This window comes from Lithobates pipiens, unplaced genomic scaffold (assembly GCF_037356315.1).
Source record: "Lithobates pipiens isolate NorthernLeopardFrog02 unplaced genomic scaffold, aLitPip1_a1.2 Scaffold_23, whole genome shotgun sequence".
Lineage (NCBI taxonomy): Eukaryota > Metazoa > Chordata > Amphibia > Anura > Ranidae > Lithobates > Lithobates pipiens.
The window spans coordinates 232,013,655-232,040,546 of NW_027507785.1; the positions used below are offsets into that span (position 1 = coordinate 232,013,655).

The 26,892-nt window shown below is 43.3% G+C and overlaps 1 protein-coding gene across 1 annotated transcript in view; it reads right to left on the reverse strand.

The window, feature by feature from the left end:
- EPHX4 (epoxide hydrolase 4) overlaps positions 1-26,892 on the reverse strand; it is a 105,698-nt gene that overhangs the window by 27,620 nt on the left and 51,186 nt on the right. Inside the window, exons 3-4 of the mRNA XM_077452923.1 lie at positions 25,594-25,751; positions 16,865-16,993 (exon numbers count right to left, since the gene is read on the reverse strand). Coding sequence (XP_077309049.1) covers positions 16,865-16,993; positions 25,594-25,751 — 287 coding nt within the window. The remainder of the gene's footprint in view (positions 1-16,864; positions 16,994-25,593; positions 25,752-26,892) is intronic.

Below are 26,892 nucleotides of genomic sequence, written 5' to 3' on the forward strand. Positions count from 1 at the left end.
TGCACAGATCGGGTCAGTATAACTTGTTTGTTATTTTAATAGAAAAAAAGGAGACTTTGCAATCATTTTAACTACTTGCCTACTGGGCACTTTTACCCTCTTCCTGCCCAGGCCAATTTTCAGCTTTTAGCGCTCTCGCAATTTGAATGAAAATTGTGCAGTTATGCAACGCTTTACCAAAATAACATTTTAATCATTTTTTTGAGACAGATAAAGTTTCTTTTGGTGGCATTTAATCACCACTGGCTTTTAAATTTTTTGCCAAAAAAAAGCAAAATTACTGAAAAATGTTCTTAGTTTCTGTTGGAAAATTTTGTAATTAAGTAATTTTTCTCCTTTACTAATGTTCGCTGAAGAGGCTGCACTGATGGTCACCGACAGGCTGTATTGCTGGGCACTGATGAAGTTTCACTGATGAGGTGGCACTGATGAGGAGGCTCTAATATGTAGCACTGATATGCGGCACTGATAGATGGCACTGATAGGCAGCACTTATGGGCACTGATAGGTGGCATGGATAGGCGGCACTGATAAGCACTAATTTGCAGCACTGATGGGCACTGGGCTGCACTGATGGGTACTGATGTGTGGCACTGATGGGCACTGAAAAGCAGCACAGATTGGCATCACTGATAGACACTGATTGGCAACACTGCTGGGCACTGTTGGGGCCACACTGATAATCAGAGAACTGATGATCAGTACCCTGAATATCTGTGCAAATCTCCCCTGTGAGGATATGCTGATTGGCTCTCCTTTCCTCACATGCTGTTAGTGTGAGGAGAGGAATGCTGATAACTGGCATCTCATCTCATCTTGTTTACATGTGATCAGCTTTGACTGGTCATCGGCTCTTTACTGAGATCAGTGATGTGCCATGTCCGTGCTGGGAGAGTAGAACAATGTCATATGACCTCATCCTAGAATGAGAAACCCACCTTGTGCTCATCATATTACAATACAGCAGGTGGGAGGTGGTTACTAAACCCAAGACACTGCATTCACTTTGTGTAGTCTCCCACAGAACACAACACATGAAAATGCAATTATTTTAATCAATATAAACTGCTAAATACCTTTTATCAGCAGTATATAGCAGTCTTGTGACTTCTATCAGTGTCTGGTTAAAGCTTGGAGGAGGAATTGTCATTATACTCTGACTGTCCGATGAGGCTGCAGGACCCCTGACACACCAAACTCTCTAGCTAAACACACCAAACCGAGCAATACACACCAAGCTGAGCATGTGTAGAGTGACTCCACAGGCTCTGTACTATCAGGAGATGGATTGGGGACAATAGAAAAAAGGGGAGGATCAGAGAAGACAGAATCAAATAGCATTTTTACACAATGCAGAGGATTAACCCCCAGTTAGTATAACAAGCATGTTTTATTGCATATACAGACTGATTTTCCTGTTGTGGGTTTAGTAACACTTTAACTGTCAAAAATGACAGTTGGGAATTGCAATGTAAATACAGAAGATGGAATTGCTGCTGCTGCTATAACAAAAAAAACAGACCATCTAATGCAGTGTTTAGCAACACTGTTCGGAGATATAGAGACACACAGAGGATTTTTTTTTTGTATAAAATGTGTTCCTATTTAACCTCCTTATTGAGCTTAGGCCTAATTAACTCCTTCAATTTCTAGCTTAGCTATTATTTTCCTGAATTTTTCATTTCTATTGTTCTAACCACTATTATTTAAATGTCTTTCATTTTGTTTGTTATTTTTTTCACTGTTGCATTTTAAAAGCTTAAAATTGAAACATTTTATTTTATTTGTAGATACGTGTGCAATGCTTGTACCAGAATCATAATTTTAGCATTATTTTAAATGGCACAAATAATAGAATAAAATGTATACTTTTTATATGCAGTAATGATATTTTTTTAAACATTAAAGTGTAACTAAAGACAAAACTTTTTTTTTCATTTTTTGGAAGGTTATAATCCCATCAGTTTTTTTATGCCATATGTATCCCATTGGGGAGATTTCCTTTCACTTCCCATTCAATAGCCAAAGCAGGAAGTGAGAGGAAATCCCTCCAAAATGAGGGAATCCTGGGGTGTCACCCGGGTCACTAGAGCTAGTGTTCCCATTGGAAGATTTCCCTTCCTTAACTGTTCAGATGTCAACCCAAATAATCCCCCTCTATCTGGGCTTCAGCACTAGTCAGAATGAAGCTGCTGACAGGTTTTTACTTACTGGTCACTATTCTGGTCTTTGCTCTGATCCTATAAACATTCCGACATGCTTAAAGCAGATCTTCTTTCTTAAAGCGGGAGTAAACCCACAGAATTTTTTTTTTTTCATACCTGCAAGGGAAAAGGCATAATGAGCTAGTATGCAGTGCATACTAGCTCATTAAGAAATACTTACCTTAGAACGAGGCCCCGACATCTCGCCCAATACACGTCGAGGGAGCTGACATGTTCCCTCGGCATGTGTTCCGGATATCGCGGCTCCAGCGCTGTGAGTGGCCGGAGTGGCGATATCGTCACTCCCGCACACGCGCGCAGGAGATTTCTTTCCGGCAGGGTCCGGCATCTGCCGGGCGTGCAGCCGAGAAATACCTGTGCGCATGCGCCGCTGCAATCAGCAGCTCATTGCCAGGGGAATATCTCCTATTTTTTTTTACCTACAGGCAAGCCTTATTATAGGCTTACCTGTAAGTAAAAGTGAAAAAAATTGTATACAACAGCTTTAAAACAAAAATTTAAAGTCAGCAGCTACAAATACTGTAGCTGCAGACTTTTGAAAAAAAAAAAGCAGTTACCTGTCCAGGGATCCAGCGCTGTACTCACCCGGGCTGATTCTTTGCCAGTCTGCAGGTCTCGGATGCCAGAATTTTTACTAAATTTGCTCAGTTGCAGAATTGTCACTGTCACTACTTTTCAGTATTTGATGACGGATCTCCCCAAAAATTGCTATCTCTTAATTCTGCGAGTGATTATAATTTATTATCGCTGTTTTCTAGGTGGTCTAAAATCATTTTTGATGTAAAGGGACAGTTTTGGTTGCTATGGACAATCTCCAGGTTCCAGGCATAAATAACAGTTTTTATATTATAAAACTGCATGCAGAGCACTGGACAGAACACTAGGGACAAAGGGGATGTGAAATAATTACATACAGCAATGTAATCTGTAAGATTACATTATACTGTATGTAATGTGTGTGTTTAACTTTTAGAATTTGGCGCCGTTCTCCGTCCCCGTGCTTCGCAATGCTCGCAGGGAACAGAGCCCGGCGATGTGATGAATGGAGTGAGACACGGTTCGCTGGTACAGAGGGGGGACATCGCTGGACCCAGGGGACAAGGTAAGTAAAGCTCTCCCTGGATTCAGCGATGCGATCCCGAGTCTGGCTCGGAGTTACCGCTTTTGGTACAGAATCTCCATCCCAAGCCAGGCTCGGGAATACCGCCAGGGGGGTTAAAAGGCTTTTATTTTCTAGTGATATCGAGAATAATATTATGATTTTTTTTTTGGGCAAGTTACCACAACGCCATTATCCCATGGTTGTGAAGATCAAAGATACAACAATGCTGATGTTCCTTGTCAATTTTACATTGTATTTTTTAAATGTAACTGCCTACTCCCAAACTGTCATTTGAAGTAAAACACATAGCCAAGTATTATTCTCCACAATTCTTTTATTGTGCATTAAAAAAAGAAAACAAATAAAATTTGACATGCCATCTGCCAATAGACATTAACCAAAAAGTCCATTCTGTGCATCCAAAAATATAGAAAATATACCAGATCAAATCATTATTATTCAACAAAAAATAATATAAAAGACTCATGCATGTGTCCTGCTTCTTAATATGGGGGGGGGGGATTATTCTCCTGAAGCTCCCGCAGCAAAGGCATATGACATAATTGGTCGCGATTAATAAAGCAACCAATTTTTGGTCCAAGAAATCCTCCTCCTCCTGTTCCCGGACTGGACTTGGGTCAAAGTAATAACTCCAAGGCCAATAATAAATAACACGTTATCTCCTCCGATTCCGCAACATGTCTGGTTGACGAAGGGCTGTTCAGAAATGAACTGAAAAGCATGAAATGAAAAGCGTGAACTGAAAAGAGCTAAATGAAAGCGTGAAATGAAAATCGCGAATCAACACCAAAAGGTGGTGCTAAAGAGCTTAAAAACTACATAGTACGTCACTACGTTTGTGATTGTTGGCCAACAATTCCTTGCCGTTTGTATGCAAGACAAAATCCAGGCACACACCTTCGGACAAAAGTCAGAGGTTTTGTCTGCGGAAAATCTGATCATGTGTATGAGGCTTTAGGCATGAAGGGGTTAAGTTCCATTTTAAGCCCTGATGAAGGGGGATTTTTCACCACGAAACATGTTGGCTCCCTTTTGTCTTTGCGGATTAAATACAACACTTTTTTGGATTCCAAGAATATCCCTGTAGCACTCATCCTGGTTCAACTACATCAAGAAAAACCGGGATTCTAACTCCTCTCTATTCTACCCAAAACAAAACAAAGTGGCTTTAGATATACAGTGCTTATTAAACAGCACAGGAAAGGAAAGGAAATATTTCATGCTGCCTTAACCACATTTCGCCATGAAATTTTTTTCCATGTGGTGTGTGTGTGTGTAATAATCTTCACAGAGATACACATTACATTACAAGTGATGTGGGTCATGCTGTGTTAGTGACATTCTGATAAATAATACATTGTAAACCATGGAAGCCTCTACAGTTAGTAGTGCCTGAGGAAAATATCATTTATTCCTAGACATGCTCCCAGTGATGTACAGGATGCATTTCTTATTTATCTGTTTATATCCCAATTCAGAGCAACAAGCGGCTGCTAGATAGAACCAGAAGAATAGAACCCTGCTGAGACCATAGCAAGGTGAGCAGATGCAACGTTGACAAACGCAGTTTATTAGGGACTCATTTGTAAAGATGAACATATGTGTGTTTGTATGTTCTATATATTGTATAATAAGCATTAAAAAATAACCTTGTGCTATTTATTTATTTTTTCATGAGGTCAGTAACCCATACCTGCCAATAAAAAAATAATATTTCATCTTTTTGACTGTTGTAAGCTTTTAATAAATGCTAAAATCAAAATCTTAAATTGTCATGGATTACTGTATATCCCATTGATTTTGTAAATAATAAATAAGCCTTCAGATAGGAATCCAACATATTAACTGAAATTGCTGTTGATTTTGCTAAGTGTCCTGGCAGATAATGCTGTACAGAGCCATAGCTTGGCTGCCTACTGCACATAGAGCCGCTCCAGGCCAGAAGTAAAATCAATCCATTAACTGCTAAAGCTATTGAAACATTGCCACAAAGTCAGAAAATCCAGTCAATCTACCTTTAATCTGAGCTTTATACAATCAAGTTCAATCATTTGATTATTTTCTAAGAGAAGCATGTGGGGTTCTATAGTTTGCATCCCTGTAAAATTTTAGTTGCCAGGCTACTATGGTGACCCCAAATGGCTTTAAGACCACATTGGCATGGGGCAACTAGTGCCGGAGCGAATGACAGCGGTAGGGATCTGCTGATTGCTGCAGCTATTTAAGGGGTTAGCTGTGGCTGCTGAGTCCTATACACTTCACTGACAGATCAGTAGCAGTCACAGCTATCCATACCTGTCCACTTAGCCAGAGATTATTAGTGGTGGCTGAAACAGCTGCAGATTCTTGCTGCTGTCATTTGTACCAGCACTAGTCACCCGTGCAAATGTACAAGTGTGCAGATCAGGAAGACAGAGGAAAGTCAGATCACCCCATCTGCATGCTTGATCTGGGTCATTGACTTGACGGATCAGCATAACATCCAGACAACTAGCATTTGCAGAACCAGGTGATTAGGGTCGCCATCAGGGGGGTACAGCCATTACAATTGTAAGTGGCCCTGGGGCCCGCCCAGCCAGAAGATGGCAGGATGGGTAAAGGGGAGCCTTGCTGTGCATTACAGAAACAATCTCACCTGATTCTACCATCTGTGGCATTGAGCTCAGACATGGAGCTCTTTACTGCCACCTCTGACTATGTGCATGTGCACCCCTCATGTACTGTGCTTCTCCATGTCAGCAACATGTCAGCTTTGTAAAAACGGTCTGGGACCTACTTGAAAAGAAGACCAGATCTTCTTTTCAAGCAGGGGCTGTGAAGATAAGGGAGGGGAGGCTGTTTGTGTACAGAGTGGGGGCAGAGCCTTGTGTGTTTATAGATTTGTGTATATGTTGGGCTGCCATATATACAGGTGTGTGGTTGGGGGGGCTTTCATATATACAGGCGTGTGAGTGTATGTGTGGGTGGGTGTTGACATATATACAGTTGTGTGTGTGTGGGGGGGGGGGGGCTGACATACATACAGGTGTTTGGGGGGGCAGACATATATACAGGTGTGTGAGTGTGTGTGTGGGTGGGGGCTGACATATATACAGGTATTTGGGGGGCTGACATATATACAGGTGTGTGTGTGTGGGGGCTTTCATATATACAGGTGTGTGTATGTGTGTATGGGGGGCTGACATATATACAGGTGTGGGGGGGCTTTCATATATAGAGGTGTGTGTGTGTGGGTGGGGGGCTTACATATATACAGTTGTGTGTGCGTGGGGGGGCTGACATATATACAGGTGTGTGGGGGGGCTGGCATATACACAGGTGATGGGTGGGCTGAAATATATACAGGTGTGTGGGGAGGGTGACATATATACAGGAGTGTTTGGGGAGGGGTCTGACATACATACAGGTGTTTGGGGGGGCATACATATACACAGGTGTGTGTATGGGGGGACTGAAATTTATACAGATGTGTGTGTGTGTGGGGGGGGGGGGGGCGCTGGCATATATACAGGTGTGTGTGTGTGGGAGGAGCTGGCATATATACAGGTGTGGGGGAGGCTGACATATATACAGTATTGACTGGGGGCATATGAGGTGGCCAGTGTGCGGATTCGGTAGGATAGCCCGTGGGCAAGCCCTGGGGAGTGTTAGTGGTCAGGCTGGGGGGGCAGGCCTCTGGTTTATAAAGCTATAAACTACAGTGTATGTGTTTTTTCGAAAATTACAATTCTAAATACCTTTTCTCACACCGCCGCTGTGAGGTCATGTAACCCCCCCCTCCACTCTCCTCCCCCAATCTAAGGAGAGCAGTGGGAGGAGCTGAGATTCCCCCCTGACATCAGTCAGCCAGCAGAGGGGGGATCACGTGACTGCACAGTGGTGTTGTGAGAAAAGGTATTTAGCTTTACTGTTTTCAAAACATTGTAGATTGTATCTTTATAAACCAAAGGGAATACAAGTTTTGTTTTATATATTGCATGAAATAGCAGCAGGAGGAGAGAGGAGGGGCAAGGAGGAGATCAGCTCTCACTAACTAGGAAATGACAGGCAGGGAGGGAGGGGGGAGAGACTCAGCGGGATGTCCGAGGCATGTAAAATGACCAAGATATTATGAATCAGCAGCCATGATTACCATGGTCAGCACACACAGGGAGGCACAGGAAGGATCAACCAGGTATTTTGGCACAGAATGGGAGAGATAACACTTCAGAAGCACAATGCTATGTACCATGCTTTAAAGCTGTGGTCATCAACCCTGTCCTCAGGGCCCACAAACGGACAGGTTTTAAGTATTACCTTGGGGAAGATGCAGACTAGAATACTGCAATCACTGAGCAGCACACGATATCACCTGTGATGTATTTCAGTTATCTTGAAAACCTGGCCTGTTAGTAGGCCCTGAGGACAGGGTTGATGACCACTGCTTTAAAAGATAACTAAAGGTTCATTTTTTGTTTTGTTTTTTAAAACATGTCATACTTACCTCCTCTGTGCAGTTGGTTTCACACAGAGTGGCCCTGATCCTCCTCCTCTAGGGTCCCTCTTTTTGAGTGCCCCATTGGCACTCTCCGCTTTCCCTTGGGGCACTTGCGTGGCTGTGCTCCCGTGTCCTGCTGCTGTGTCTACTGACACAGACAGCAGGACTTGACTCCGCCCCCGGCTCCTGCATCATTGGATTTAAATGACAGCAATGGCTGAGCTGCTATCAATCTATCCAATCAGGACCCAAGACACCAGCTGGAGCTGGTGTGCTCGTCCTTGTCGCTGGAAAGACCAGGTTCAGGTAGGGTTGCCACCTCATCCCTTTTAACACAGGTTCTGAGGCAAATTTAATGCAGATAAGGCACCAAGTGAGTTTAATTACTACTGTAATCGGCCATAGAGCCTGTGTAATTGATATGTGTTCGGTTTTAAAGAGATGAGGTGGCAACCCTAGGTTCAGGTAAGTAAAATGTAAGCTTTGGGGGGCATCTGCATCACAGGAGGTTTTTCCCCTTACTGCATAGAATACATTAAGGGGAAAAACCTCTAAGGTTTACAGCCCCTTTAAGGTAACAGGGTCTTTTTGTTTAATAGGGTTACAACACTGTTGTAACCCTATTAAACCCAGGCTGATGATAGACACTAGGAACAAATCACTAGAGGCAGGATTAATAAAGAGGCCGCGTGTCTATCCCTATGGAATTACTACCTCTGTATTTATTCTGTATGCTGTTGCTTTGTCACTGGCCCAAATACTGCTGAATCTCTATCACTGGCGGTGGATGTGACATCTTGCTGCCTCAGCTACATAGAGAACAATTTCTTAAGGACAAACAGGACCACTTAGTGATCCTGCCACTGACGACTTTGACAAATTGTCAGTTGAAGGAACACTTCGGGCAGAGCCTGGCTTAATGTGGACCTGGACAGACTGCACTACAGCGACTATCACTGAAGCGCTGGATGCTTCAGTTGTTTTGCCTATTTTAATCCACTTAAATGTGAGTGGAATTGTTTTTTTCTTAATAAATTAGGCATAGTTTTTTAAGATATCTGCACAATGAACGTTGTTATTTTTCTCTATCCACATGACTGCTGAACTGCATGGGAATCTTAATACCTGTTCACGATTGGAGAGATTTCTGGTTCCAGTGTACTGCTTGTGAGGAGTAGTGGAGCAAAGTGGCTTTTCTATTTGTGCATTATTGTTGCACTGATGGTAAGGGTCTGTCGTGTTGGGTGATGGTGATGGGACCCCTACTATCCTTATCTCTGCTGAATGAGGTGGAGGGAGATCTGTTGTGGATTCACTGAACTTTTAGTACCTGTTTTGGACTTTTACACATGAATGTGTTACTTTAAATGCGTTTACATTTTTTGCTTTGTGGGCCACATTTTCTTTGTTTATAAGGAACACTAGTGCCCATCTAAAATAAGCCTAAGGGTTTAACTATAGCTATAGTAAGCCATTCTACTGTTATGGGACCAGGAAGCCCAGGAGCCCAACAGTGATACATGAAGGTATTTTTAATCTTTTGGAATTAAGTTTGAATGAAATTTATGTATATATAGTTTGGGAAGCTAGAGAAACAATTAGTTATCTGCATTACATAAGCCTTACGCCGCTAGAGCCATTTATTTCAGTCAAGAGCTCCCAAAATCAGTGCATTTTTTAAAAACTTTCCCAATAAATATATTTCAGTCCCATTAAGGGCTTAAACTCCTTCAAAAGACAGACAGCTACTAAACCTTGTTTAAAGAACAAGAATACGAATAAAAACAAGGATTGTTTACATAACTAAACAGTCTGGAAATCTGGGTGTAATCAACCTAATTATTATTACTATGTAGTAAAATTGTGTTAATGTTGTTGGAAGCTGCAGTTAACTTGCCTGCCACTAGATGGCCCTGTTACCATTATGGAGATTAAGGAAAAGTCGTAATTACGTGTTGGCTTTCCTTATTTGAGAAATCCCTCCTTTAGTGAATGTGGTTGGAGTTTGTTTCTACATAAATGCCAGTGGTGGGTTGAGCTCAGAGTAGATGGAGCTAAACCTATCAGAGCTGTCAAGATCTAGTTTCCTGCAGTACTGATCTAAAGGGCCCATTGCAGGGCGGAAGTCCCAGGCAAGGTGTCACAGAGCATGGGAGGAATAGCTGCAGTCGCCTTGTCTCCCTTGAACTTTTTCTGCAGGTCCTGCATTGGGATGCTTAAGGCCATGGAGCCCTGGACAGTGCCCTCTGATGTGAGTAATGGTGATGTTGGGGAATAAGTATGCCATCTGGGAGAGTGTCCACCTGAGCAAAGCTATGGTTGAGACATTGGAAAGAGACCTTGATCCACCCTGGCCCTTAGCTCTGGGTCCTGTAACTTGGTTATGGAAGCTAATTGCTGGGGACTTGGTATACATGGGGAAATAATCCCAACTCTGTGGTGCTCCCAAGGAAAGGAATGGAGGAATAGAAGGAAGATGGCTTAAAAGATATGTACTGCTGCAGAATGTATAATCTTGCATGTGGCATACCACGGCGAAGATTCTGCTAATATGTCAATGTGTAATGTCACAATATTTATAGTAAAGTGCAGAAAATGCATTTGTGTGTGAACATTAGTATATTCTCAAATATTAAGGTCTCAAACCAGCAGTATAACACAATATTGCGAAGAGTTTAACTGAACAACATGTAGGTGGTTGTCCTATCTGAGAAGAAGCATGGCGGGGACTTGTACAGTTTGGCGCCAACACCTGCTCAATCGTAGTCCCTCTTACAATCCCCTCTTTTTCATTAAAGTATACACAGTGTTATAGATTAAATAGAAACTGGCCTATATCCCTCTATATTTCTTTTTATTGGTCCACCTAATAGACCATACGCCAGTGTACTACACCTTAAAACTATTTCTTTTTTTCTGGGACTCGTTATAGAAACAAAACCCCCTGCAATCAATTCCTAAGCTCTTATCTCCTGCCTTAAGCAACTCAGAATTCCCTCCAGATCTGGACAAAGAGAACTTGACCTGCTGGCTAAACAACATTTTAAATTGTAGCGGGAACTTTGTATTCCGTAAAGGTATTCATTTCTTGGAATATATTCAAAGCATGCACAGACTACCAGACCTAAACCTTTTACGTTGCCAGCATATCCCATACATGCTGATGGGTTTGAAAGCTATAAAAAAGAACAACTCCCCTTTAACAATACTTGACAGTCATAGCTCCCATGGGGGCAAAGAAACAAGTTCCACTATGCATTCTATCTTCACTGCCTGTTCCATGAACCTCCATACATGATAGGGTGGAAGACAGATATACATAGCTCCCAACTGACCCTGATTTGGAGGGACTGTCCCTGATTTGAAACAAAGTCCCTGACTCCCTCTTTCCTCCTCATTTGTTCCTCATTTTGGTCAAATCTATATAGTTGTATAAAAAAATGCACTATTTATCTTAAAAAAATTTTTCTTTTTTTAAATTGCTGCATTTGTATATTTCAAAAATCAATATAAAGGAGTAGTAGTGGGCAACCACCAGTGGTGGCTGGTGACATTTTAAGATTTGGGGGGCGTCAGGCCCGCCCCTCCTTTTTGACCCCTCCCACTTATAATCCCCATCCCTTACCCATCCACCCACTCCGTCCCCTGTATTCAACTTGCTTGCACCCATAGTGTCAGGAGTATACAGCCCCAGCATCACAGGACAGAGTACACAGCCCCAGCACCACAGGACAGAGTATACAGCCCCAAAATCACAGGACAGTATACAGACAAATAATCACAGCAGAGTATACAGCCCCAGAATCACAGCAGAGTATACAGTCCCGACTCAAGGCAGAGTATACAGCCCAGACTCACAGCAGAGTATACAGCCCAGAATAATAGCAGAGTACACAGCTCAGACTCACAGAAGAGTATACAGCCCAGATTACCAACAGCAGAGTACACAGCCCAGACTCACAGCAGAGTATACAACCCAGAAAAACAGCAGAGTATACAGCCGAGACTCACCGCAGATATACAGCCCAGACTCACATCTGAGTATACAGCCCAGACTCACAGCAGAGTACACAGCCCAGACTCACAGCAGAGTACACAGCCCAGACTCACAGCAGAGTACACAGCCCAGACTCACAGCAGAGTACACAGCCCAGACTCACAGCAGAGTATACAGCCCAGACTCACAGCAGAGTATACAGCCCAGACTCACAGCAGAGTGTACAGCCCAGACTCACAGCAGAGTATACAGCCCAGAATCACAGCAGAGTATACAGCCCAGAATCACAGCATACTGATCATCACAGTTCACATCATTGATTATCATCACATTGCATCACTGATCATCATCATCATCCCGTTATTGATCATCAATGATCACATCATCAATGAACATCACATTGATGGAACACAGTGTGCCCTTGTACACCTTGTGCCCCCTAGAGTCCATGAGGTTATATCTATACAGGCTGTTATGTGACAGCCCAGTGGCCTGTAGTACATAGACAGGACTGTACTCACCACCCGAACTGTCTGCACGGACCCCTCCTGATCAGAGGACTTGTCTGCTGTTGCTGGGCTGAGGAGTCAGTTGCTGGGACAAGGAATTGGGGGGAGTCCTGAGTCTGGACTGTCCAGCACCCTGTCCCCCTTCTTCTTCATGTCCAGCGGCTCAGGGACATCCTGCAAGGCTAGCCTGCCAACCATAGCTGCCCGTGCTCCAGGCTGGGATGAGGGGTCAGTGTAAAAAGGAGGGAGGGCCGTGCGTTCCACAGAGCTGCCGATGTCACTTCCGGTTTATGACTGGCACAGGGAAACTGGAAGTGGCGTCGCAACTTGGAGGGAAAGAACTGCCCATGTCCTAGGATGGTGGCAATCAAAAACAAAGCACCCGCAGTAATACTACAGGGCAGAAGTATTCTGGTGCAATTCATTGCGCCACAAGGTAGGTCAAAACCATGCAAATGAAGCGTCTCATCTACAATCACGTGATTGCATAGACGTCCGACACCTGAACACAGTGCACTTAAAGGACCTTTTTTATTTATTCATTTATTTGTGACTGCCTGGGGGAGGGGGGCGCCCCTGGACTATATGGTTAATTTTCTCTAGATGGCACATGTGTGCTTACTTGATCATTTATTTCCCCCATCATGCATTATTACATGCTAGCTTCCTGTTTGTTTTTCTGTGCTGTTCTCTTAAAGCGGAGGTCCACCCTAAAATGGACCTTCCGCTTATCGGAATCCTCCCCCCCTCCGGCGCCACAATTGGCACCTTTCAGGGGGGAGGGGGGTGCAGTTACCTGGATAATCCAGGTAACTGCACCCACTTCCGGGATAGCTCTCTGCGGAAAGGGGCGTAGATTACGCCCCTTTCCGCAAGTGCCCGCCCCCTTCCGCAAGTGCCCCGCTGCCTGCTGGGAAACACACAGATCCCAGAGGCAGCGGGGACCGTCCTCATTGCGCAGCGCGGCTCGCGCATGCGCAGTAGGGAACCGGGAAATGAAGCCGAAAGGCTCCATTTCCTGATTCCCATACCCAAGATGGTGGCGGCAGCACTCGAGTGACGATCTAGAGATCGGCTTCGGGTGCCGACATCGCGGGCGCGCTGGACAGGTGTCACTATTTTAAAAGTCAGCAGCTGCAGTATTTGTAGCTGCTGACTTAAAAAAAAAAAAAAAACGCGGAGTCCCGGCGGACTCCCGCTTTAAGGTTTAAAGTGCTGTTTTTTATTGTGTGTAAAGTAAATCATCTACTAAGAATCTTCAAGATATAAACCCCTCCCTTAACTCACAACTACTTTAGGCTATTCACTTTGCAAGGGAATTTACCCTTAGGTCAGTGAATGAGGTGACACTGCTGACTTCCATCATCCAATCATGTGCAAGAACAAATGTTTTTTGCTTTTTATTGTATATGATTGGATATTCTTTGCAAATTGAATTTTCACCACATTCATTATGCTAAGAGCCACAGCTAGAGGTTAAAGGCTCCACCCTCCTGAGGGGGTCAGTGTGTGAAGGGAGCTGTGACAGGTGCAATGTACTGTCCAGGTCAGGACAGACAAAGGCCCAGGCTGTAACAATGTAGAAGCTGGGAGCTGCAGGAGAAACAGTCAAGCTGACAAAGGTACAGTGGTTTGTGCACAAGCACTGGGACTGCGTGTTTGATGGTCTGGAGGACCAAGGCATGAGGCCTGAGCAGTGAGGCTGTGAAGAGAGCCACACGGTTGAACTCTATGTTTTGTTGCATTGATGGAGAAAACCCCACAACTAACTATTCAAGTGTGAACTGTTTGTTTTAAATAAAAGTGGTCAGAAAAAGTTCTAAAACGTAATTCTGACATGGACTAAACTCACTGTGTGGTACTACCAATGAGCTATAAATTCCCCAAGTTGTCACAACAGGTACAGAGAATAAAAGCAACCAAATCAAAAGCACAAACACTAACCTAGTTTTTACCTAATCCCTAACCCTAAGTTCATTCCTTAAAGCTGTCTTATAGGGCCCCAGATCTAACAGTCCTCAACAATTTGTCACAATTAGGGATGAGCTTCGTGTTCGAGTCGAACATACGTTCGGCTCGAACATCGGCTGTTCGCCCGTTCGGCGAATTCTGAACGTTATGGGCCGTTCGCGCCAAATTCGTGTGGCGCTCACGGCCCACAATGCACTGCGATGGCGCAGTGAATTGCTGGCTCATGATTGGCCAACCATGCACTGTGACCCAGCATGCTTGGCCAATCACAGCGCCGGCAGCGAGGAGAGCCATGATTGGATGCCTGTGGCCAATCATAGCTCAGGCTGTGTAGTACACGCCCCACACTATATAAGGCCGCCAGCGTAGTGTGTTGGCGTCTGTAGCAGTTAGTGGGTGTTCTGTGTACCTTCAACACAGTATACACCGATCGTTAACGGCCTATTTTTCGTTCTTGCTCTTCTGTAGTGATTGTTGTCTGCGTGCCCTGACCGCAGTATACACCGCTATATTCACCTACATAGCTAGCGATATATCTATCTTTTATAATAGAGCTTGCAGTCAGTGTTAGGAGATTGTGCGTGCTGTCTGCGTGCTCTGAACCCAGTATACACCGCTATATCCCCCTATATAGCTAACTATCTTGCTCGTTTTAAATAGAGCTTTCAGTCAGTGTTAGGAAATTGTGTGTGCTGTCTGCGTGCTCTGAACGCAGTATACACCGCTATATCCACCTATATAGCTAACTATCTTGCTCGTTTTAAATAGAGCTTTCAGTCAGCGGTAGGAGATTGTGCGTGCTGTCTGCGTGCTCTGAACGCAGTATACACCGCTATATCCACCTATATAGCTAACTATCTTGCTCGTTTTAAATAGAGCTTGCAGTCAGCGGTAGGAGATTGTGCGTGCTGTCTGCATGCTCTGAACGCAGTATACACCGCTATATCCACCTATATAGCTAACTATCTTGCTCGTTTTAAATAGAGCTTGCAGTCAGCGGTAGGAGATTGTGCGTGCTGTCTGCGTGCTCTGAACCCAGTATACACCACTATATCCACCTATATAGCTAACTATCTTGCTCATTTTAAATAGAGCTTGCAGTCAGCGGTAGGAGATTGTGTGTGCTGTCTGCGTGCTCTGAAAAAGACGGATGGCAAAACAAATTATACAGGGGTTATAACCCTTCCCTATGTTTTCCAAAAAGCTTAAAAATAGTTTTTTTGACTGGAGCTACACTTTAAAAATGTACCAGTTGAAAATTACAAACAGATTCAACTTAACACAACAAACCTACACAGTCCCTGTCTTGTTTGCACCGCCTGTATACTGCTGTTCTGAGTATATAGGGCCTGGGGGCCACACGTATTTCCTTTTTTTAATATGGGTACGGGGTTCCCCTTAATATGCGTACAAGACCCAAAGGGGCTGGTAATGGGCAGGGAGGGCTACCCATGGCATTTTTCTCAATGATTTTCAACCATATTGCAGGAACCAGATATAACATTAAAACCGCAAGCAGTTTTAAATGACGTTATTTCCGTTAAATGTCATTTTGTGCAGGGACTGTTCTAAACACGGGAAGCACGTGGCACTTCACAGGCATACTACAGACACCCCCCAGGCACGATATTTAAAGGAATTTTTCACTTTTTTTCACTTTTTTTGCATTGACCCATGTCCCCTGAGGCAGGAGCCAGGTCCCTAAACCCTTTTTAGGACAGTATCTTGCATATTAGCCGTTAAAATTAGCACTTTTAATTTAGAATGTTCGAGTCCCATAGACTTCAATGGGGTTCTAACGTTCGTACGAATTTGGGGTCCGTTCGAAAGTTCTGGTGCGAACCGAACCAGGGGGTGTTCGGCTTATCCCTAGTCACAATTAACTTACAGTGTTGAGCTTTTGGTGTCATAGATACTGATCGAAAGAGTATACCACCTTGTATTTTTAAAGGTTTAGGTTCAGAACCATAAGGAAAATAGAGATACCTTCCATGCATAGTGATTTAACGGGACAGCGATTTGCATTAGATGAACGCAGGATAGCAATTAAATACATAATAAGAGCATTGTCAAAAAAGCATTGTCAAAAAAGCAATAGTACAAGCCTAATCAGAATAGAAAGCCAATGCAATGTCCAACTCAAGCATAGATGTATGCCAAATCTTCATCAACCTGTAAAACGACTTCTACCTCTGAAAGGAGCTCTCTAAACACCAAATTACATTTCTAAATCAAGTGTCATAACGTATATCATTTGGACAGCTGTAAATATTATAGGCTTAATATGGGCATTAATCCCATACATTTACTACTATCAAGTATTGGGTTAAGTCATGTTATGTTTGTTAGTTAATGAAGGTACAGGTAAATAGGTGCAAGTAAATACTATTTAATATGTATTTACTATGTAATATGTAATATGGTCTTGTCATTTTGTTTATAATTGTAGCAGGTAACAATTCATTTGTATTTTTTTACTTAAAATGTGAAGATTAAAATGATAAAACAATTTGTTAATTGTATATCCAAGTGAAAGAAAGTGATGTACTTTTTAAAACTCACCTGTAAAAACAGTCGGATGGGGAAAACTTAGAACTATAAGCTTGGTGACCATCTCTGGATAACATATGGCAATTAACCATGCAATCATCCCACCCCAGTCATGGCCAATAAGGACACATTTTGAGTAACCTGAAAGACAATAGGAAACATATTTATAGCTAGACATATGGCACTGTAGGCATGTGCACATATAATATGAGGGGTGTTCAAGTCAAACCATAGGGGTGATTTAAGAAAAATGTGAGCCATCGGTAGAGGCGCACGGTGAGGCGCAACGCACATTTCCATATTTACGAAATGGTGTGCCGGTAACAGAGCACAAATCCCCCATTTACTATAGCGAACTTGGCGCAGGGAAGAATGCAATCTGTGCGCCACTATGGACATGGCCCACGGCATCTCCAAATCAATATTGACAGAAGATGGCGGTTCCAATATTATGGAGCGATGTGAGGAAGTTTAGTAACAACTGCCCAAGTAACAAATATGCCCAAAATAGAATTAGAAAGTAACTTTTTCAGAGAGTTTGCTGTGCCTGCAAGTACGTTTATAACTGCGTGAGATCAATGTAAGCAGTGCGCATGCGCAAGCGGCTGTTTTGCTCATTCACATGCGTTTGTTCATGTAAATGTTAAGCAGCAAGTACATGCAATTGCACGGGTTGAACGGGTGCACCTCTAAACTTGAAAACTTTTTTTTTTACGCCGGTTCACCTTTATTTTTTTAAGGAGATTTGCACACAGGTCATGTTAGCATGTTACGTTGCCAACATGTGACATGCACCTTGTTAAAATTATGTAAAAAGACTCTCAATCCTCTAGCTCCTCCTAAAAGGGCATTTAACCTTCCCCCTCTAATGCATATGATTTCCTTGGGCTAGCTTTTGCTTTTAAAGGGGAACTCCACACTCCCTTCTCCAGTGCTCTTGTCTCCCCCCACTAACCTCTTGGATTTCCATGGGCTAACTTTTGCTTTTAAAGGGGAACTCCACACTCCATTCTCCAATGCTTTTGTCTCCCCCCTCTAACCCCTTGGATTTCCATGGGCTAACTTTTGCTTTTAAAGGGGAACTCCACATTCCACTCTATTCTCAAAAGGCTGTGAGCTGCCTTCACCAATCCACATCCTTTTTCAGAGCATACAACAGGGCTAGCTAGGAAAGGGGTGAGACGAACAATCGCACAACCCCCTCCTGAACCATGTAGTCAACATAGCTGGCTGCGTTGGGGGCATGTTGGGCTCAGCCCAATACTAGCCACAAAGCCCAACCTAGGCTGTGTGGAAGAGGCCCTTGTCACCCTGAATATGGGAACAAGGTGGTTGACTTTTGGGGTGCCTGAGCCCCTCCTGCCCCCAAGCATCCACCCCCTTTCATGGGCTGGCTTGCTGTGTGTTTGACTAGGGATTTGTAAGTGTGTGAGAGGGGCACAATTTTTTTTTAAGTTTGGGGTGGTATTTTTTACGTGAGGGTTCTCATTTTAAGCCTTAACAGGCCCAAATGGCCTTGTATGTATTGGGGGCAGGCTATTTTTTGTTTTTGGTTAAAATCTTGTAGCTGCAAAGTAGATTTGTAAATCGTACATCTCTGAAGCAGCATTTTGGATACATGCTACAGATGCACCACTTTACAGGCTGAATAAGCCCCCCCCCCCCCCCCCCCCAAGTTACTGGCTTTTAAGCAATTTTGCATTTTTAACCACATCAATACCAGGCACTTAAACACCTTCCCTCCAAGACCAATTTTGAGCTTTCTGCGCTGTTGTAATTTGAATGACAATTGCGAGGTCATACAACACTGTACCCAAATTAATTTTTTATAATTTTTTTTGCCACAAATAGAACTTTCTTTTGGTGGTTTTTGATCACCTCTACAGTTTTTATTTTTTGCAGTTTTAAAACGTTGTAAATAAGTACGTTTTCTCCTTCACTGATGGGCACTGGTGGGGCGGCACTGATGGGCACTGATAAGGCGACACTGATGAGGTTGCACCAATGAAGTGGCACTGATGAGGTGGCATTGATAGGCACTGATATGTGGCACTGATAGGCGGCACTGATGGGCACTGATAGGTGGCACTGATAGGTGGCACTGATGGGTGACACGGATGGACACTGATAGGTGGCACACATTGGCACTGATAGCTGGCACGGATTGGTATGGATAGCTGACACGGATTGTCATGGATAGGCGGCACAAATGGGCATGGATGGGCACTGATAGGCGGCATGGATGGGCACTGATAGTTGGCACAGATGGGCACTGATAGGTGGCATGGATGGGCACTGATAGGTGGCACGGATGGGCACTGATTGGCATCCATCAGTACAATACAATGACGCCTATCAGTGCCAAACAATAATGCATGCCAATCAGTGATGCCCATTGTGGGCACTGATTGGCATCCATTGTGGGCACAGATTGGCATCCATTGTGGCACTGACTGGCATCCCTGGTGGTCTAGGGTGGCATACCTGCTGCTGGGCATCCCTGGTAGTCTGGTGGCGTCCCTGGTGGGCCAGTGTGGGTATCCTCGGGGGGCTGCGCTGATAATCGATCAGCGCAGCCCCCCCCCGTCAGAGGCGCAGCTCTCCTCTACTCGCATCTGACAGACGCGAGTGAGGAAAAGCCGATCAACGGCTCTTCCTATTTACACTGTGATCAGCCGTAATTGGACACAGCTGATCACGTGGTAAAGAGTCTCCGTCGGAGACTCTTTACCGAGATTGTAGTTGCGGGGTGTCAGACTGACACCCCGCAACAACGATTGCTGCGATGCGCGCCCCCGGGGGCGTGCAGCGGCTAAAAATCCTGAGGACGGTCTATGACGTCCAGTCAGGATTTTGAAACCACTTTGCCGCCGTCATTTGACAAGGGGCGGCGGCAAGTGGTTAAAGGCACTTCTCCTTGTTTCGTATTTGTGGTTGTCATGATTTGCCAAATTGGTGACATTGATATATGTCTCTCAGGGTGGGACCTAGGCCCCCCTACCCATTTTAAGGCCAATAACTAGGTTATAAGCCAGCCAAGTGGGAACTAGCAAAATTAACAAGTCTGTTCCCATAGACTGCAATCGTATTTGTTGTATAACTTTTGCCCATTTTAGGCTCTGTGTTTACCCCCCCGGACCGTGTTATGTGCTTAATTTTCGATAGGGGGTGGCTTATTGTGTGTGTGTGTGTGTGTGTTTTTTTTGGGGGGGGGATATTGTTCACTGAAATATTTTTGATGTTGTCAATGTGTGTTTGTAGGTTTTTAGTTTCACTTTGATTTAATTGTCTGTGCTGCATTATTTTGCAAAATCTTCCTCAAGCTGTTGTGATTACCAATCACTGTTCTCTGAGGAAGAGGTGATCCTTACTTGCTAATTAAGATCATTTTTTATTTATTTTTACATGGGGTGGTGTTTGTGTGGGTCATGTGTGTATGTCTAAATGATTTGGCCTCAAAACACACTGTGTACAGGGTCACTTCCGGGCCAATGTATATTGGTTCCTGCTTCAGTGTGTGTCTGTGTGTCTGTGTGTCTATCTATCTATCTATCTATCTATCTATCTATCTATCTATCTATCTATATATATATATATATATATATATATAAATAGATTCAGGTTCTTGTGTCCACCAGCAGAGAGAAGTTGGGTAGATGCCACACTCCCAATTCTGGAGGCATAATAATGGTCTAGCACAGGGGTCTTCAAACAACGGCCCTCCAATTGTTCAGGAACTACCTATTCCCATCATGCCTAGTCATGTCTGTGAATGTCAGTGTTTTACAATGCCTCATGGGATGTGTAGTTCTGCAACAGCTGGAGAGCCGTAGTTTGAAGATTCCTGATCACTCTAGCATGTTGTGAAAAAAGGGTGTTTTACAATGCCCAAGAAATATTGTTTGGAAAATACAAGTGGGTCATGGCCCATCTACATACCAAATTTGGCGCTTAAAGAGGAGTTTCCTCTAAAAAAAAAAAAAAAAAAAAAAATTGATTAAAAGTCAGCAGCTACAAATACTGCAGCTGCTGACTTAATAATCGGACACTTACCTGTCCCAGGGTCCAGCAATGTGGGGGAACGAAACCCCGCTCGTCCCCCCCTCCTCTCGGCGGCACCGGCACTGCAACTGTGGGCAACTGAAGCCACAGGCGGGCATCCACTGCGCATGCGTGAGCGGCGATGCGCACCATGATTGGGCGCGCAGTCATCGGGGACCTGTCACGTGTCCCAGATGACTGACAGAAGGGAGGGGGACAGAGCTGAGCCCTTCCTGCGCTGAGGGGAAGTGACGTCAGGTGCCCAGGCACTGAAGGAGGCAGACTATGAGGGACCCCCTAGCAACAGGTACTTAGAGGTGAGTTAAATTTTTTATTTATTTTTTAAGCATTTTTTTTCTTGGTGTGTGCGGAACACCACTTTAAGATGGTCATGCACTATGCAATCTGATTGGCCAATCTCTGTACAACTCGATATTTAGGCAAAATATGTAATAGGAAGATGCACTTGAACAATTAATTCAAATTATAGGAAATCAAACAGGCTCTTGCACTAAATCTAATTTATTTAAAATCTAACTGATTGCAGTGTATGGTCACCTTTAAAGATCAAGATCTGAAAATATTAATTTATTGGGTTTAAAAACTCTTCTCTGTTCTTTGTAATGTATTGAAAGATTTGGGTCAAAAAAGAAAAAAACACATTTCAAATATTAGAAGTGATAGTAATGAGATTAGCATCAAAAGTGTTAATTAACTGAGAACACCTACTAATTGCCTAAGAAGGCACATCCAATGAGATGAAATTAGCCAATGAGAAAACCGCAGTTACCCTAGCGACAGTTGCAGTTTACATATGCGAGTATTTATTAACGCTATTTGCGCTTTAATGTGCGCCAGTTCGCACGTTCAATTAATTACTTTTCCGGCGCAACAATTAATGTATGAACTGGTTCAGTGCCTTCTTCTTAGTAAATTACCCCTCGGGACTTTTAATGCTACAGGTATAAAAAGGGATGCTAGCGTGGCGGTACTACATGCAGTAGTAAGTGGAAAGTGTATCCTATTACTGATAGACGAAATACACTGTATGGGCCAGTCCAGAGACTGTTAATCAAGATGGCAGATGACAATATTAGTGCGTGCCTGGAACAGCATGTGGTGATTACGTTTCTTGTCAACAAAGGCATTGAAAACCCGCGGATAGCTACAGAAGACTTCAAGCACAGCAAGACACTTGAATGGTGTAAATCAGGGGTCTCTAAACTTTATAAACAAAGGGCCAGTTTATTGTCCTTCAGACTTTAGGGGGACTGGACTGTGGCCAGTGGGAGTGGAAGTTTTCTTGGCATCAGGGAGTAAACATTGCCATATTTGGTATTAGTGGGTGGAATAGTGCCCCATCCTTGGTATCACCGGGAGGAATTGTCGGTATCACTGGGAGGAATAGTGCTCCGTTGTTGGTGTCAGTGGGAGAAAAAGTGCCACATTGTTGGCGTCAGTGGGAGAAATAGTGCCCTATTGTTGGTGTCAGTGGGAGAAATGGTGCCCTATTGTTGGTGTCAGTTGGCAGAATAGTGTCTCGTATCACTGAAAAGAATAGTGTCCCAAGGGCCGAATAAAAGCAAGCAAAGGCCGCATCTGGCCCCCGGGCTGCAGTTTGGAGACCACTTGTGTAAACGTTTCAAAGATGGCGGTATGTTCGTCAGTAACGATTCTGGCTGTGGTGCTTCCCGCTCCCGCGGTAGTCATTACTGTGAACATTCAACATGCAGAACACCTGATTGTGGATAATCAACATAACCTGTTGTAAAAGAGACACATTTTTCTGTGGGAATGGGGAACAAAATCATTCACAAGCATTTGCAGATTACCGAGAAAGCTTTTGACTGACACAGAAGACTGTCAGGTTCTGAATGATGTTCATGCACGTCTTCAGAAAAAAACAGCCTGGTTTGATCACTGAAAATGTTGTGTTTCTCCAAGACAATGCACAAGCTCACCATGCATTACAGCAACTTGGCTAGGAAGTATTGCCCCATCCCCCTAACAGTGTTTTCAGGATTTTGGACCCTTAAAAGAGTTTCTCGGAGGTCAGCATTTCAGCACTGATGACGAAGTGAAGAGGTTGTCCTAGGATGGTTCAGATTTACTGACAAATATTTCTATACTGAAGCTTTCCAGGCATTAGTTAAACGCTGGGACAAGTGTAGCAGAGGAGCATGTCGAAATTAAATGCAGTTTCCACTCCTTAAAATGTGTTCTTTTATTATATAAACTCAAAAGTCCTGGTGTGACTTGAACATCCCTTGTAGTATTTTAATACTCTATAATATATCATCATATCATGATGAATCATCAATCATTCTACAAATCAAGCCTGGTATGAAGTTAGTACATTATAGAACCTACCATCAAGACTGTGTCAGGAAACTGCAATAATCTTTAAAGTGGTTGTAAACCCTTACAACACACTTTGACCTACAGGTAAGCCTAGATTAAGGCTTACCTGTAGGTCCAAGAAATATCTCCTAAACCGTGTATTTGCCAAAAGACAGGCACCGCTGTCTATGGCGCATGCGCCGTAGATGGCGGCGCGCAGGCGCACTGAGTGGGTGGCTCCCGTGTGCATGCGCGGGAGTGACGTCATCGCGGCTTCGCCGAATGACAGCGGCGGAGCAGCGAGACCCACCAAGAAGATGGATGCACCGGACTACAGGGGACAGCGGTGACTTCGCTGGCTCCTGTGTCAGGTAAGTGACACATAATGGACTACTATGCGATGCATAGTAGTCCATTATGCTTTACCTTTGCAGGGAATGAAAGAGGAAGTAAACTCATCAGGGTTTACTTCCTCTTTAAAAGCCTTCCTCCAGGAAAGGAAAATATTCTGTAACAGGTCTACACCAAAGTGGAATGGTAACTGAGCTGTATGGAAAAAGCAGGTTGGTAATCATGGTACACACATGAAGATTTTATGCAACAGATGGTGGATATGCTCATCCACAGGCTTCAGGGTAAGGTTTCAGATGATCTTTACTTTGTTGTCTTGATGCTGTATCTCATAACTGGTGTTACTCAAACATGCCTCTGTGTGATTTGAGGGCAGTTCGGTTGAATAGGTCAAAATTGACATGATTCAGAAGTCATTGAATCCGAACTCCATTGAAGTCAAAGAAGAAAAATTTTGATGGTTTGTTCCTATGTTTGAAGCATGGGAAGCTCATCAAATCTCTGGGGAACATGTCTGAGAAAAATGTTTACAGCAGTGAGGAAGGGCAACAGGCAATTGAAGGGCAACAGGGCAAAGATGCAAATCTTAATACAAAGCTTTGCAGGATACCTTAATGCTGTCAACACTGTTACAGAATCACTAAGGCTAATTTATGGGATTCCCAACAGCGACGTTGTATGTTGGCAGTGCCTACTTGCACTATACAGTATGTCAGCATTAAAAAAAAAAATACCTTTGTACACAATATTGGCAGCACTCCAAACATTTCTAAAAAATATATAAGTCGAATTAAAAGGCTTTTCTTTTGTAGCACCTGGATCTGTCCATCTCTGATGATGTCTTCTCTGGCTTTCTTTAAAATGGTATACAGTATTTGAACATGTTGCTGTTGTTCTAGGTAGGCTGCGCTTTGGAACATAGAGATGACATTGTGGCTATGATAGAATATTGAAAATTACAACCTGTCTATTTATGTTACAGATAAGGGGAACATTTATTGTTATTACCGAAGAAGCAGGCACTGACCTGTGAAATGCGTTGAATGTGGAGAACCCATCTTTTGTCTTTTTGATTGTAACCAATTATTGGTATCATTCATGTATATCATGGATAACATCTATTCTTATGGTTATAACAATGGTGACTTCCACTAAGGATATTAAAGGACACAGAGCTTACTAGCTGCTTGGCAAAGCTCCTTATGTGTTCCAGAACAAAATTTCCCCCCACAAGGCTCTATTTTATATTTTGGGCCTTTCTTCTTCTATTTGAAAAAACTGTTGTTTAGGCATAAGGAGACATTATTCTTCCCTACATCCCTAATCTTAACAGGCTAACCCCGGGATACCTGCAAAGGCAGGGTCCATGTAAATACAGAGTCTATCAGAGGCATTGTCCAGCAGCAGCTTCGGGGCAAACCCAATGTTCTGATGAGCGTTACATTCCAGTAGTAGTAAGCGACAGTAATAGCAATAAGTAGTAGTATGTGACTTTTTTTTTTGCTTCCCATGGGTCCTGTTCTCTGTCTCTTTCCCATTATGGTCCCTGGACCTCTCTGCTTGATGGCTCCCTATCTCCATCCACATCCAATCAGGATAAAGAGAAACTGGCCACACAACACCATAGGACGCATCCAACCACACGCTCTGGACCACTTTACCTCTTTTGTAACATGATAAGTGTCTGTGTCAACCATGGCTGTCCTGCCACCCAATGCAAAAGTCTATAATAGCTATGCAACTTTCCAACCCACTAACTGACCAACTTTTATGGCTGCTAGAGGCTAAAACAGTACCTTTACATGCTAGTATTTTAAAACTATGAGTACAGATCTCAGGCAGGGGATAAGAAGGCCAGATACTTGGGCTAACTTTTGTTTGACAGGGAGAAAATGCAAGTAAATAACCATAAGTCAAGTCATCCCTGAGAGGTAAGATTGCACCAATATAACAATTCAAGAATGAGCATGGACATTGAGTTTGCAATGAAGCGGATTTGTTTCTCTTACCTAAAGAGTCTAAAATTTCTTTAACATCCACAATAATATAGTCTAGTTTGTAGTTCTCTTTACAAGAGGGAGCATCTGTTTCCCCATATCCTCGTAAATCAAGAGCCACCACGCGATATTCACGCTTAAACTCCCGCAGTTGATGGCGCCAAGAATACCTGCATTAAATGAGAAATATAAGAAATATAAGTAATGATGCCAATCGACCAAAGCATCATTTATTTTTAGCATCCAAAAAGTTGGTATATATTATTTAAAAATAACGCAACTAATAATTCAAAAAGTATTACAGTTACGTAGCTACATAGTAGATGGGGTTGAAAAAAGATACATTAAATCCAACCTATTATTAGTTCCATTCACCCGTCCCTGCATGCGTGCAAAACTTGGATTTGCAGGCCATTTCCTACAGCCCATGTGTCTCCACTGACTAACATAGGCTGCCTGCATGCAGCTCCATATTGCCCTGGACACATAAACAAACAGTTCTTCCATGCTTTAAATGTTTCTGTACCAGTATAAGTGAGCCCTTACACTATCAGGAAATGTAAATTCCCTAATGCTTCAATATTTGTGGAAATGCCACATTATCCTGGGCCTGCGGTGGCAAAACCTTTAGAGTGGTTGGACACTTATTATCCCATTTCTACAGTTTTACACTTAACACTCACACTGCTTAAAGTATAACTAAAGGCAAACTTTTTTTACATTTTTATTGATAGAGTGAAGACGGATTACATCACCTGTCAGGCTTTTACTGCTGTCTATGTCCATGTTATGGAGGTCCGCTCCCTTAATTGATCCTGTTTACCATTATCATCAAGAGTAAAAATGAAAGAAAATCCCAAATTTTGGGTTGTCACCAAAAGAATAGAGGGGACATTTTCCAATTGGTACACTAGTTCTGGTGATCCTGATGACAATCAGGGATTCCCTCACTTTGGAAGGTTTTCCTTTCACCCCCTGTTTTGGCTATGGTACAGGAAGTGAATGGAAATCTCCCCAATGGGTCACAAATGGCAAAAACATTGCCAGGGGTTATAAACCTCCCCTTAAAGCCCCATACACACTATCAGATTATCTGCTGACTTTTTCCTTCAGATTTACCAAAACCATATAATATGAGGACAAACCTTAGGAGTTTCAATGTGTATGCAATCAGGCAGGCCCTTCTACTACATGGTTTTGGTAAATCTGAAGGAAAAACTCAACAGATAATCTGATAGTGTGTATGGGGCTTAACCTGACCAAAATGATGTGTCTTTAGTTCTACTTAATTTTACACCTTTGCAGAGTTCT